The 14,578-nt window shown below is 34.8% G+C and overlaps 3 protein-coding genes across 3 annotated transcripts; all 3 read right to left on the bottom strand.

Annotated features, from left to right (window-relative positions):
- Positions 1-1,066: 1,066 nt before the first annotated feature.
- On the bottom strand, positions 1,067-3,011 carry LOC107029390. The gene has a single exon (XM_015230792.2). The coding sequence runs from the start codon at positions 2,898-2,900 to the stop codon at positions 1,524-1,526; it is 1,377 nt and encodes a 458-aa protein (XP_015086278.1). The 5' UTR covers positions 2,901-3,011; the 3' UTR covers positions 1,067-1,523.
- A 1,062-nt stretch (positions 3,012-4,073) lies between these two features.
- LOC107029244 (adenosine kinase 2-like) lies at positions 4,074-8,422 on the bottom strand. The gene is made up of 12 exons (XM_015230615.2): positions 8,144-8,422; positions 6,943-6,996; positions 6,416-6,462; positions 6,299-6,330; positions 6,109-6,210; positions 5,860-5,927; positions 5,599-5,675; positions 5,417-5,514; positions 5,061-5,131; positions 4,912-4,978; positions 4,650-4,830; positions 4,074-4,419 (listed from the first exon to the last, which is right to left on the bottom strand). Exons 1-12 carry the CDS (start codon positions 8,224-8,226, stop codon positions 4,277-4,279), a joined length of 1,023 nt encoding a protein of 340 aa, XP_015086101.1. The 5' UTR covers positions 8,227-8,422; the 3' UTR covers positions 4,074-4,276.
- A 936-nt stretch (positions 8,423-9,358) lies between these two features.
- LOC107030967 (phenylalanine ammonia-lyase-like) lies at positions 9,359-12,657 on the bottom strand. The gene is made up of 2 exons (XM_015232179.2): positions 12,080-12,657; positions 9,359-11,339 (listed from the first exon to the last, which is right to left on the bottom strand). The coding sequence occupies exons 1-2, from the start codon at positions 12,502-12,504 to the stop codon at positions 9,590-9,592; spliced, it is 2,175 nt and encodes a 724-aa protein (XP_015087665.1). The 5' UTR covers positions 12,505-12,657; the 3' UTR covers positions 9,359-9,589.
- Positions 12,658-14,578: the final 1,921 nt, after the last annotated feature.

Raw genomic sequence — 14,578 nt, 5'->3', positions numbered from 1 at the left:
CGGGGTGCTTATGCTACTGGTTTGGACATTGTATCTTGTTTTTACACCCATCAGCACCTTTTTGTGTTTAAATGAAAAGTTACCATTCTCAAAAAAATGGTGGTGGCGATGAGCTGGAGTGCACCTTGAACCTGTTACTTGAGACTTGTGGTTCTCTTCCACTTTATTGACCACTATATCACACCCTTGGGTGCAAACTAGATATCTCTCAAACAGCTACATACTTTCTTAAAATCAACTTCTTTATCTCTTAAATATCTTTTTTTTTGGACAACGGTAACAGCTCTTAAATATCATTCTATTCCTCGGTTTATCTCAAATAGTCACAAAAACGTGGCAATGGAACAATAGGAAAAGAAAGCAAGGAATACTTGAAATTCCAATAACATTTAAGGGTATGTTCATTTAAAGGTATCGTGTTACAATACAGGAAATCTTCAAATGCTGACCCACTTACATTCAACTAAATGCGGGAGTTTTCCTTTTAAGAAGCTCAGCTACTGTGCCCTCCTTATTTATCGATCATCGTAATATGGAACAAGTGAGGAAACTAGTCTGTCAGGGATGAGTCCCCACGAAATACATCCTACCAGAAATCGGACTCTTTACCCGACTCTAAAGACTATATGTACAACGGAATACAAACTTTGATACGTGAATTACCAGAACTTCCTAGTTCTTTAAGAGATAAAAGTGTTAAAACACAGTTTCAGTTTGTTGACACTTTATTGGTCCTTTAAAGAGGCCGAGCCTTGTTTTCTGTAACTAAGCAAGCAAGGGGCTGAGAAAGAAATAAAAAAGTGGAACCAGCTAGCCAGAAAATAAAAAAGGAACAATATCAGTCTTTCTCAAGCAAACATGAGATTTTCTTTAGCATTTACTCAATCATCTGAGCTCTAATTCTTCAATTATTAGATTCTTCAAAAATTACAAGGTAAAGAATCACTTCAAATCCGTAAATATTTTAAGCAACAAATGTCCCACGTTCAAAGATTAATCAAAAGAACGTTCAAACCCACTAATTTGAAGTTCAGTTTGATCTTTCTTGTGTAGGGGAGTGGAAAGGTTTAGTTCAAGATAACCATTTATCATTATACAATCAACTTACTTAGAAACATCAGAATCTACAACAGAAACGTGATCAAAAGGAAAAAGAGGAAGGCTCACTTAATCTCTTACCCTTAATGGTAAAAGGAAAAATACAACAATTACAACTAGTTTTCAGGTTTCATCACCATGAAAGACTTGTATGGTAAAGCGTATACTCCGAAATGGATATGAAATAGCCAACAAGAATTCCCATGAAATATACAAGTCATATATTGCCTCAGAACAGAGTACATACAAAGCATAGCTGGTGGGTGACTTCTTAAACAGTGTCGTGCTAACTCACAATTTTGAAACATTGAACATCAAAAGCACAAAAAGATTACCCCACCAGCGCGATAGTTCATCCAGTTTAAGCTTCTTTCAACGTAATGCCAAGGCAGGGGAATGAATCTTTAGCGAATTCACACCTAGTATCATCTAACGCCCTCGAGAAAGCCTTCCAATTCTCTTCGTCCAAATGTCCTCCCAACTGAGGATGCATCATTATACCTTGCAGCCAAGTAAAATGTTAACCAAGCAACCATAAAATAAACTTCCATAACACACTGAAATGCCAGTGCAAACACTTCTCCAAATATTCGACCCAATATCCATCTCGTACACCACCCACAAACAAAAACTTCCCAACATTTGATTCCTATAGCAGGACACACCATAATACCCAACAAATGACATCCTTCTTTGACAACCTCCCTACCACTTTTCCTCGAGTCCACAATAGAAACCCAAGAATCAACAGCAAAAATAAACCCCACTACCAACTCCACCAAGAACCATGAGATGATAAAGCACAAGCTTTCCTTCTCATGCCCTGTAACCCATGGCGCCACATCCGAAAAGGGCATCAATTTCATCCTCACAAAAACCTTAAAAAATGAATATTGATCCTCAATTTCTCCAAAAACCCAAATACCCAACAATTGAGCTAATGCATCCTTTACTGCCCACCTCATCAAAACAAACCCAGAAAGCCTTCTTAACCCCAAATTAGAACCTTCCCAAGCAGTCCTGAAAATTGACCTGTAATTCCCTAACACATTATCCAACACTTGCAAGAAAATTATCCCATGAATCCAAGTGTAAGTAACCAAAAAAGCCAACACCACATAAGCATAAGCAGCTGACAACAAACTAACAAGAAACAACAATGCTGTAACATCACCACGACCCAATTCAAGACCTTTTATCAAAAACTGCAAATCAACAACACCATTTTCATTGTCATACTCATTTTCAGGATTATCAACCTGAGACAAATTCTGTGTCTCTGAAGGAGGCTTGAAAGAGATAAACCCATTACGAATTGCTTGAGGAAACAAAATCCCATCATCAATAATTTGTTCTGAGAACCCTAAATTCGGGTCAAAATTGGAAAGAATTACGTAAGTAGAATTCGGCTGAGGTTTAGAAGAAGGATGAAATAGGGATTTATCAAGGTCCGAATCCCCTGAAAAGAAATCATCATCTAGAGTACCTACACGTGATAGGTGAAGAAAAGGTCGACGTCGGCGATGATGGTCACGTCGGAGCTGAGGATGCTGCAGCTGTTGACCGGAGAGGTCAATACGAGATAGAATGGATTTGAGAGAAGGGTCACGATCGATGAAGGAAGTGAGATAGCTGGTACCATTTTCGACATTGGAACGGAAAGTTAGAATGAGGGAAGAAAGAAAGAGGAATAGAAGGAGATTGGAGATGAAGGTTGTCGTGGTTTGTTTGAGGATTTGGGTGGTTGTTTGGTGGTTGATTATTACCGGCGGCGGAGGTTGTGGTGGTTGACGGTGGTCCATGGTGGTTGATTTTGAGAGATTCCGGCGAAGGTTAATTGTCGTTTGATTGGGGTGATATTGATAAATTTGATAACATTTGGGTGTCGAAATGAAATTAACTAATTAAAAGAGAGTATAAGGAAAAGCAGCTCATCATCTAATAGAATATAACGTATTTTTAAATTTGTCGATAAATTTTATTTAGATATTAAAATTATGAGATATTTCGATTAACCATTGAAATCATTACGTAAATAAATTTGTTGTTAAAATATGGAATAATATCTCATTTTCTTTGATCTCAATAATTCGTAAAATTATATATTTGTGTCAGACATAATGTGTGCTATTAAAATAGGAATCATATTTTATATAATTAAATTGATATTAAATTTTTAAAAATATATGTTCTTAATAAATTTTATCTAAGATTACCCATTAAATATGATATGACATTTTTAGTGAACACTTTGAGTCAAATTATAGAGAGAAACAAATAATACACATTATCTAGCATTAAGTTAATCACAACAACAAACCAAATTATATCTTCTTTGATTATATATTCAGTCTTAATTGAAATAAATCTAAGATTTTATGACTTCTTTGATTATAAAAATATTATATTATTATATATATAAGTGTTTAATTAAAATAAACTATAATTTAAATATCTAAATAAAATTTTATGAAAAAGTTCAAATGATCGTCTATGTCAATGTATTTTAAGTCATATATAAAACAAAATTGAGTTCCCTAACGAGATAACACAAGTGTTAAAACCTAGTTGGACCATAATTATAGAAGTCATGTGAAGAAAATTTTAAAGTTTTTGTGCCATATACACTTAAATAAGAAAATCTTAGAGTTTTTCATTTTAATAACGTAATTTTTTATTGAATTTCTGGTAAAATGACATTAAAGTTGAACTAAATTTTTTTTATCGAACTTCTGGTAAAATGACATTAAAATTGAACTAAAAATCCGTGACATTAGAGTTTGATTCCTTAATTCTGTACATATCTTTCGTAAGAAAATTATATCGTGTACGAGGAGGATTAAACTTTTTTTTTTTAGTTTTGGTGGGAAAATTTGAAACTTTTTCAACCATAAGTGGTAAATGTTAGATTTACTCCTCCATATCTAACTACACTCCAAAATCTATGATCATAAAAGTAACAAATAAAGAAATCATCCAAAAAAAGAAAAACAATTCAATCTTCCTAATAGAGTTATTCTCAAAAGGCAATCAAAATTCCTTACAAACAAATCATATATTTGTGAACAATAGCCTGAAAATTAGAACGAACCGATCGAGTTGAAAACAGTAGAACTCGATGATATATGTTTCTCTCAATGAAGGCATAACACAGGAAAACGAAGAACTAAGAATGAACTTAAGCGAAATCTGGCTTCTCAGGGTATGTACAACCCGACCTCTGGATGATAACGTTTGATGCATAACAACCTGCTCTAACACACTCAGCGATAGGTTTTTCTTGAACCAATTGTGACAAGAATCCTCCAACAAATGCATCCCCTATCAATGTAAGAATGAAAACGTCAAACGAAAATAGACCTTGAGTCTGACTCAACCCCAAAATCTAGCTCATGAAGAAAGAGTATGTGAGGAGATAACACCTCATTTCTTCATCACTAAACGTAGAATATGTTCTCTAAACTATGTAAGATCCTTGTATTTTGTCAGTTATCGAGGGTGTTTTAACTCTGTATAAGTGGAAACAGGTATAACAAGAATAGACTACGTACCAGCACCATTGGTGTCAACAAGTTTCTCTTTTGGCAACGGTATAACAGGGAACAGCTTCACCTTCCCATCCTCAGCGACAACAACAGGATCAGCACCCTGTGTAATAACAGTAATCCTCTTGTGTCCAGATGCCTTTGGCCATTGGGAGATTTTCAAAGCTATTTCTTCAACATTATCCGCCTAGTAATCAAAGAAGCATGTTAGCCATGTACCATAAAGTCAACATCAATGTGAGGAAACATAAAGAAAAGCATCCATTACCTCCCAGCCGTGTACTTTTGAGAAGGTTCTTGCTTCTGTCTCATTTCCAAATACAAAGTCCATATACCTGAAAAAACAGAAAAATGTCAATCCCGAGATCAGTATCATCTACCTTCATTTACCTTGACAAGGTAGGAAATTGGCCTTACGGCAAGGCTTTCTCTTGAGGATCCCTGAAGAACTCGCAGATGAATGGTGCTGAAAGGTTCATTGAGAAGATCTGCAGCAGGGTGGAATAGAATATTATATGGTTGATTTATGCACACAATTACATACACAGTGTACTCTCACTGGTGGGGTCTGGGGAGGGTAGTGCATACGCAGACCTTACTCCTACCTTGGGAGGTCGAGAGGTTGTTTCTAATAGACCCTCGGCTTAAGTAGAGCATTATAAAGCAGTTTGAAACGAAAATAACATAAGTGAATAAGCCAAGACAAAATGTGATTGGTTCCTGCACAAACTACCAAAAAGACCAGTCACACATAAACAATGTCAACTGCATACCTTGTTATTGGCTGCTGCGTGCTCAGCAACAAGCTGAATAGATTCTGGAGAAACGGTGAGAAAGAATCCAGCAATATAGTAAAATTTGGCTTTCTCAACTGTCCACAAATAGATGTGTTAGTTTAAAATAGACTTAATATCTTAGGTCTTATCAACATAGAAACAGGAATTGATGTTCCTACCCAAGGCCCAGTTCTCTGGTCGTTTCAAATGGTCAACCTTGTAGCAGTTTGCAGCTGATAAGTTAGCAACCAATGACCTGCATAATCAATAGCAGATCATCACCTTAACAAGAAAAGCATGTGGAAATTCTTCTTTAATCATTTAGAGTGTTTCTTTTTCTCTTCCTTTCCCTCCTTGGATAACAAGAAAGAAAGACTAAACTATACACCAGAACCATAGTACACAACTACACATATAATGGAAAATTGCATTAAACTAACCTCTCGCCATCTAGCACACAAACAGCACAAGTCCCTGTTGGAGCAGTCTCATCCTCATAGTAATGAACCTATATTAATCCGTACGTAAAGACAAGTTGGGGTCAAAATATTTTGTTTTCATGTTATAAGTTCAAAGCATAGATGATAAAGGCAAACATGAGTAATAATCGTGCTAACGAATCCACAATGCCCCGAAACACAAAAAGATTGTCAAACTAAGAAGAGAAAATCAAGGAAAAAGAATCTTACATTGACGCCAGCATCCTGTGCATTTTTCTTCATTTCCTCCCCAAACTTGTCCTTCCCAACTGAGCCCATGTAACTTGTTGCACCTGGAAATGGTAGCATCCACTGCAAATGCAAAAAGAAATTATTCTTCTAAATTATATGTTCATGTCAGATTGCCTAGAACCACTAAAAACTTCAGACGACAAGACACCTGAGCCACTCTGATTGAGTTTTGTGTTGCACCTGCATATCAGAATTAAGACCACGAGTCAATGATCCTAGTATCTTCATTATGAATTAAAAATGTATTGGGTGATGGGAAAATTACCTCCAGCAATGTATTCAACAGTGGGCTTGGCTGCCATTTCATCATACCTGGTATAAAAAAGTTCTTTCAACAATTTTGTGACTTAAGGCATAAAAATAACACTTTGCTTCAGAAGAACGTGGGCTGGTAGCCTCTCTTACTTAAGTTTGTGTCCCCACTCCCCAAGCATACAACTATTCTTCCACAGTTCAAATCAGCAATGATAATAGGCTCATTACCACTTTTTGTAGGCTCACCCTTCACAAAGCTGGTTGGAAATGTTATTAAATAATACCTATTTGAGTATTAATTTCAAGAAAGCGATTCCCATGCAACGGACACTTAAACAGGAAAAAAGAAACCCCTAAACGTCCTAAAACTAAATAAATCTTATTTCTCAAAACTAATTCTTCAAGAAAAAAGGAAATTGTGCTACCTACAAAGTCTATGGAAATTGAAGTTCTTCAGATTTACTCAGCACGGTATAAGCTAACCTAATGAAGTTTTTTCAATTACAAAAAGCTAAAGCCTAAAAAGAAACCACTTACATAGGCAAGTGCTTGTCCTCTGCAAGAATTGCATTGTTCGGCTTGATTTCATACCTATGAGTAAAAAATCAAGTCATTCACATGACACAATGGAAGGAAAAAAATATCCAAAGCAGCAAATTAAACCAATGCTTTTTTACCAACCAAAAGAACCAACGCAAGTAAAGAATTAAAAACAGTGACGGGGCTAGCTTATGCTAAAGGGTGTCAATGCAGTTTTACCAATCAAAAGAACCAATGCCCTTATAGAGCTAAAATCAGCACTGGAGCCACCTTATGCTAACTTTTTGTCTACAACCCCCCCCCCCCAATACTATAGCCACCTCAGTAGCCGTGTAGGCTCTGAAACACTATCAATAGTTACACAAATATTACACTAAGATCCAATTCAAGAATATAACAAAAGAAAAGAAAAAGATCACGTTTAAAAATAAGAAAAAGGATTGAACAAAGCTTGAGTCTTTTCCTTTGTACTTTTAGTTTTGTCATTTATATTGCCATCTTAAAAGACAAATCAAAGATCAATATACACATACCACATCAAGCATAGATGTAGACAGCCACTATGTACAATATGCTTTAGGAACAAACAAGATCTATAAAATCAAACCAAAAGGGTACACTACAATAGGCATAAACAAACAAAACTAGCTAAATATGGGGAATTTGAATATTATGTTGCTCGGAATCTTCAAAAATGTCTCCTTCAGAAGTAGTGCATTCTTGAAGGATTCCATACAGGTGCGTATCATTTATGGAGAGTCCGAACACCATAGCTTAAAACAAACAAAACTAGCTAAAAAATTGGGGACTTTAGACATCTAGAAAGGTAAACTTTATATCTACGTTGCTCGAAATCTTCAAAAATATCGATGGGCGTGTGATGTATCCTTCACAAGCACTGCATTTTTTAAGGATCCGACACAGGTGCTGCATCATTTACAGAAAGTACTAGCAACATTGCTTAAAACATATAAAACTAGCTAAAAATGGTGACTTTAGACGCCTACAAAGGTAGACTGAAAATCTACGTTGCTCGGAATGTTCAAAAATATAGTCGGATCCTTAAAAAAGTGCATTTTTAAAGAATCCGACACGGGTACAGGGTACAGCATCATACATAGCTTAAAAAACAAACAAAAACTAGCTAAAACATGTAATTTAGACAAATGGGGTGCCAAGAAACATAACAAAACATTACTTGTTCAAGAAATCTTGATCTACAACAGCTGAGATATCGAGTAATGGATTTCCCATGCCCAAAAGAATCCCATCGTACTCCATTGTTTGATAAATTATATTTTTTCTTGTGCTGCTGGGAGAAATTTCAGATCTTGAAGAAGTAAGTAGGTGCAATTTTTGCTATGAGTGTATAAAGATATGATTATATATAGTACTAGAAAATTAGTGTCGGCTGGTGAGTGATGAAGTGTGTGCCTACAACTTGTTGCTCTGTTTTTCTTTTCTCAGATCTCAAGAATGTGAAAACTAGTGGGTGCAAATTAGCGGAATCAAATGGTCGGGTTGAGTTAAGTTTAAATTTAGACGGATAAAAGCTATGGTTATTAACCCGTGTGAAAGATATTTGAATTGAAATGAGTTAAAATATGAATTATAAATTATTTATAAATTTTTATCACCTAATAAAAAAAATATTATCATTAATATTTTGATAAGATTTCGCATTATTCAATTTAAGCTTTATATATATTATTTTTATTGAATCGAGCTAATAAATGAACAGCTTGAATGCATAAAATGATCAACAAAACCATTAATGGATGAGGGCAGCAAATAGGGTTGTTTCTACCTTATTCGAGCTTTGAGTATAGAAAAATCTTTGATAGGAAGTATTTTTTTCAAATGAAGTCCTATGCGATGCGAATTCAAAATACTGAGGCTTTAATACGGATATTGGACACTGGATGGGGATATGGATCTATCACCTCATCATCAATCAAGTCAGAAAGTGCAAATGATTCTTCAATGTATTTATATCTAGGTTGAAGGAATGAGTTATTTTACCACATTTTTTTCAAACGACTTCAATCATCTAGATTTCTCTTTGAACCGGTGGTTTATTTATATAGACTCGGACAACTCTCTCTTTATGAACTAGCTTTTGGGGTTGAGTTAGATCAAAAATTATTTTTTTACATGGTATCATAGTTAGACTAGACTTTTCTTGATGTTGGGTCCCCGTATTACATTGTCCATCCTCTCGATGCCTAGGCACTCAGTATGCCTGGGATGTTAGATTGTCTCACGTTGGTTGATCGAATGAGTTATGGTCTCGTTATATGGTTTTGGGAAATCCTCACAGTTACTTCCTTTTTTGTTGTTTATGAAAACTGATGAAAATTTACTTTTGAGTGCCTGCAATTGTTAGTGCTTTGAATAAAACAAGAAGAGAAACTTGATTGAACAGAAGAATTGAATAGACATAAGCACACTGTCACTTTTCATTCAAATTTTTTTACTGAAAAGAGACATTCATATTTAAGGGAGTTTAACACTCTCTCAAGCTAACCAAAAAAGATGTAAGTTCACAACATATTATGATAGTAATTCACCATAAAGCAAAAAAAGAATCTGAAAAATAGCACTAGACAAGCATTCACAACTGGTCCTTTTTTCTGGCAAACATCTAGCAGATTGGAAGAGGAGCACCATTCCAGCTCTTGAGACATTCCAACAATGGATCAATGATCTGTCCATTGCACATTGCTGTGAACACCTTGTCAATCTCCTCACCGGGTGATCGAACTTTTTCACCTGTCAAAAGTTCTGATCCAAGTTCTTGTCTCACCAACCTGTACAATGGATATGATCTGCATTCTGTGATCCTGTTAGGAATTGCAGGGTTGCCACTTTCAACAACAGCTCTTGCACTCTCAACTTCTTTAGGCAACACGGCCTTCAATTCGTCCTCGAAAGCTACAATCTTTTGGAAGATTGAGCTGTTCACATTCTTCTCACTTTCACCATTCTTCATTGCATGATCCACAAGGACTTGTCTCAGCTTCTGCATCAAAGGGTAGGTGGAGCTGCAGGGATCATCAGCATAGGCAAACACGTATTCCCTGTCCACAACTCGAAGCAATTCCTTCTCGCAGAATCTTGCAGGATGAAGTTCACCATTAGCACCCATTGTCAAAGTTCTCTTAGCTACTTGGCTTACTGTGTTCTTGACAGCACTCCTCAAGTTTTCCTCCAAATGCCTTAAGTCGATAGCTTGGCAAAGCGCCACGAGATAGGTTGATGACATTAGCTTCAAGATGTCTACAGTCTCAGCGGTTTTCCTTGCTGAGATTAAGCCCAATGAATTCACATCTTGGTTGTGTTGCTCAGCACTTTGGACATGGTTAGTCACTGGATTTGCAAGGAATTGAAGTTCCGAGCAGTAAGAAGCCATTGCAATTTCAGCTCCCTTGAGTCCATAATCCAAGCTTGGATTCCTTCCTGCTGTGAGATTAGATGGCAACCCATTGTTGTAATAGTCGTTGACAAGCTCCGAAAATTGGGCAAACATCAATTTCCCAATCGATGCAAGGGCCAATCTTGTATTATCCATGGACACACCAATAGGGGTACCTTGGAAGTTTCCACCATGTAAGGCCTTGTTTCTTGAAACATCGATCAATGGGTTGTCGTTCACTGAGTTGATCTCCCTCTCAATCATCTTAGTTGCTGCACGGATGACTTCAATTTGAGGGCCAAGCCACTGTGGAGATGTGCGAAGAGCATAACGATCTTGCTTTGGTTTTTGAAGAGGATCCATTTCATGGAGCTTCTGAGCTGCCTTGACATAAGAGCTGCCATCCAAAATGTGTTCCATAATAGCAGCAGCCTCAATCTGACCAGGGTGATGCTTCAACTTGTGTGTCAAATAGTCAGTGAATTCGGGTTTCCCATTCATCACTTCAGCGAAAATCGCTGACAATACTTCAGACATGACAGCAAGAATGTTGGACTCAAACAGTACCATTGATGCCATACCAGAACCAACTGCAGTACCATTCACAAGTGCAAGTCCTTCCTTAGGCTGCAACTCGAAAAATCCACCAGTAACACCAGCCACGCGGAACGCTTCCTCAGCATTAAGTTTCTCACCATTTGGTCCAACAGCCTTTGAATTAGGCCTGCCAGTGAGTAAACCAGCAATGTAAGACAGAGGGACAAGATCACCCGATGCAGTGATCGTCCCACGGAGGGGCAAACACGGGGTAATGTTGGTGTTAATCAACTTAGTAATTGCTTCCAAAATTTCAAATCTGATTCCAGAGTAGCCTTGAAGCAGAGTGTTGATCCTAACAAGCATAGCTGCCCTTGTTGCTGAATGTGGCAAAGTATGAGATGATTCTGTTCCATTTCCAAAAACTCCAGCATTCAAGAACCTGAAGAAAATAAATCATAATATTCATCAACATCACATTTTAAACTAGAATTCTACTAACATGTGTCATCAAGTAGACTTACAAGTTACAAATAAAGATCATGAGCACAAATTGATTATAAAAAATACTGATTTATAATGTTTTTATATGTGACACTATAAAATACATATCTGACAAGAGATGGCACATGGGAACTAACATTACATCTTAAAAAGTTTTAACACTCTGTCTCATATATTTTTGTGATGAAAACACAATATACTATAGTTTTATTTATTCAAAATAAAGATTTCTTACTAGAATTATTTTTTCACATATAAATTAAGAAAACCGATTTGAAAAAATTACTTGTTATAACGTCCAAGTTGATAAAAACAAAAATTGAAGTAAGTAAAATGACTAAAATCTCCCTCACCTACCACACAGTCACACTAGCTTTTGCCAAACCCCACATGCACAAATCAATAGGGTGGTTCAACTTGTATAATTAAATACATAGCTTTCAATAATCAAATTTTACTATGATAATTCGAAATTAAATAAATAAATTGCTATTTATTAAAAAAGAATTTTTACGCTATCAAATTAAATAATTGTAGTAAACTTAACACTACTATTAGATCACATAAAGAATAACTATAGATATATAGCATAATTGATATAACAAACTATAAATACGAAAAAAAATATAAAAATTCTTTACGTTATCGAGCGTATATATATATAAAAAAAAAGTTTACCTAATGAGTTCCTTTTGAAGTGCACCACCATTTTTAGTTCTTCTATGAGATGTTGCACCAAATCCAGTAGTCACACCATAACTATCTGTACCTTTCCCCATACTATCCATTACCCAATCACTACTAGCTTTCACACCAGCCCTTGAACTTTCAGAAAGTTCCACTTTAACCCCATTACTTTTCTTATCAACATTTGCAATGGATGCAACTTGTGCAACTGTTAAAGTTTCACCCCCAAGTTTCACAATTGGCTTTCTAAATTCATCCACCATCTTTTTCACTTCATCCAAATGACTCCCTCTTAAAGATTCAGCAGCCATTTCCCAATTTAATGGATCATTAACATTAATTGATTTCTTACATAATTCCATGGCTACTACAACTTCTCCATTAACATGTCCATTTTGTACAATTGATGATGCCATTGGACCAACAAAAAATGGTTTGATTTGTAATGGAGAAATTTTACTTGGGAGAATTTGGAGAAGAGAAAAAATGGGAATTTTATTTATATATATAAAAAAATATGTTGTGAACTATGATTAGTGTATTATTTTTTTTTTTGGTTATGGTAGATGGAATATGTGGTGAGTATAAATAGAGAGGAACAAAGGATGGTAGGTAAAGAAAATTATGTGAGAGGGGGTTGTAGGAAAGGACTAAAAATGGTGGTTGTTGGAAGATTAATTATAGCCATTGATTTTAATTGTGATTAACGGTTGAGATTTAAGGATGACGTGGGTATTTCATGCAACATGGATATAATTTTTTTTTATATATATATTGAGAGAAAAAAAAAAAAAATTTTGGGGGTTGGTGGATTTAGGATATGTTTGGAGTTTTTTTGGGTTGTTGGGAGAAAATAAGGGGTTAAATTGTAATTCTACACTCTTTTCTTCATGATGTTGATAGGAGAAAAAGAAAAGGATTATTAACATAGATAAAATTTTGCTAATATTAGGGTTAGAATATTCGATCGGTTCAGTCATTTTGATTTGATTTATCGGTTATCAGTTTATAGACATGCTAAATTATTTATAGAATCATTAAGATATTGATTATCAATGTATATGTTTTACTTTCGTATCTCGTAATTTTTTTATAGACATTCATACGTTTTAAACTAATTTATAGATATCTACTTTGAATGAAAAAGTATGTTTGTAATTACTAGTACAAAAACATTTACAAATAGAAGTAGATATTTGTTTTATTTGTTTAAAATCCTATAGTTTATTATTTAATAGGCGTGTTTTTATATTTGTATTACTATTTTCAATAAGTGAAAATGCTTATCACAGAAATTTAAAGTTAAATATTTTTTACTATGAAATTAGTTTCAATCAAGAATTAATCAACTACGATTAAAAAATTAAGAATAACTATGAATATTATTGTTAATACGTTAGTACTTTAATTGTCAATCTAACATTATTCGTCTCTTTTAATTATATTTGGATCTCAAACTAATAATTTGAACAAATTCACACATATAAAATCTAATCAATTTGCAGCTTTTCTATATTATTTAATATTATTATATGAATATGTCATTAATTTTATATTAATTGATACGAAAGAAATAACTTTGATTCATAGTCAATATTACTCCGTCAAAATCCAATATGAGTCAAAATTAACAACTAATATATAGTTCAAACTAAGTTATTTCCATGCTACTGCCATTTCTTGTTGTTGTTTTTAAAAAAAAAATTAATTTAAATTAGACTTTTTTAATTGGGTAGGAAGGTTGATAGAAATTGATGGCTTTGAATAGGAAAGACACTTGAAGATAATAAGGTGATAAAAATTGAAGAAAGATTCTTTGTGAAGCAAGTGGGTGTAATTTTGTTAGGTTTTGTTCCATATATATTTATTAATTTAATTTTAAAATATGTTTCAAATTGCTTTAGTACTTGAGTGTTCACCTATAAGTGAGTTTCCACTTTATTGGATTGGTCAATTATTATTTTTTAAAATTTTTTATTAATTAATTTAAATTTGTGTCATGTAAAATCAACTTAAGAAGGAAACATTTTTTACTTCGGGTTCCTCAAATTTTAAGGTTTAAATGTAAACATGAAAATTTCTCCAATTGCAAGGTCAGATCTGAAGGAATTGTCAAAGTATTCTTGAACCTTGCTAGAGCTATCAAAAAGGGTTCGCCCAGCCCCACCCGACCCAAGCCGCGGGCCAAGGAACTTGAAGGGCTAGGGAAAGCTGCTCTTCATTTGGAAGAGCCTGAAAATGCTCAACTCAACCCAATCCTAGAAGGATCAATGGCTGGGTGAGTTAGCCCTTTTTCTCATTTCAAAGTTATAATTTTATAACATCAAGAAAAGAGAAGATTTTCCAATCAAATATGACAAAAAAATAGTGTTTTCTTCAATAACACTAGCAAAAAATTTAGTGTGATTAGTATGTATCTCGCATACCATATACGTGAACGAGAAAAGAGAGTGTCAAGTAAGATTGTGGGGTTTGGGGGGGGGGGGGGGG

The sequence above is a fragment of the Solanum pennellii genome, chromosome 9, assembly GCF_001406875.1.
Source record: "Solanum pennellii chromosome 9, SPENNV200".
Taxonomy (NCBI): Eukaryota; Viridiplantae; Streptophyta; class Magnoliopsida; order Solanales; family Solanaceae; genus Solanum; species Solanum pennellii.
Note: the sequence above shows the minus strand (reverse complement) of the source record. Positions and strands in the feature narration are given on the sequence as shown.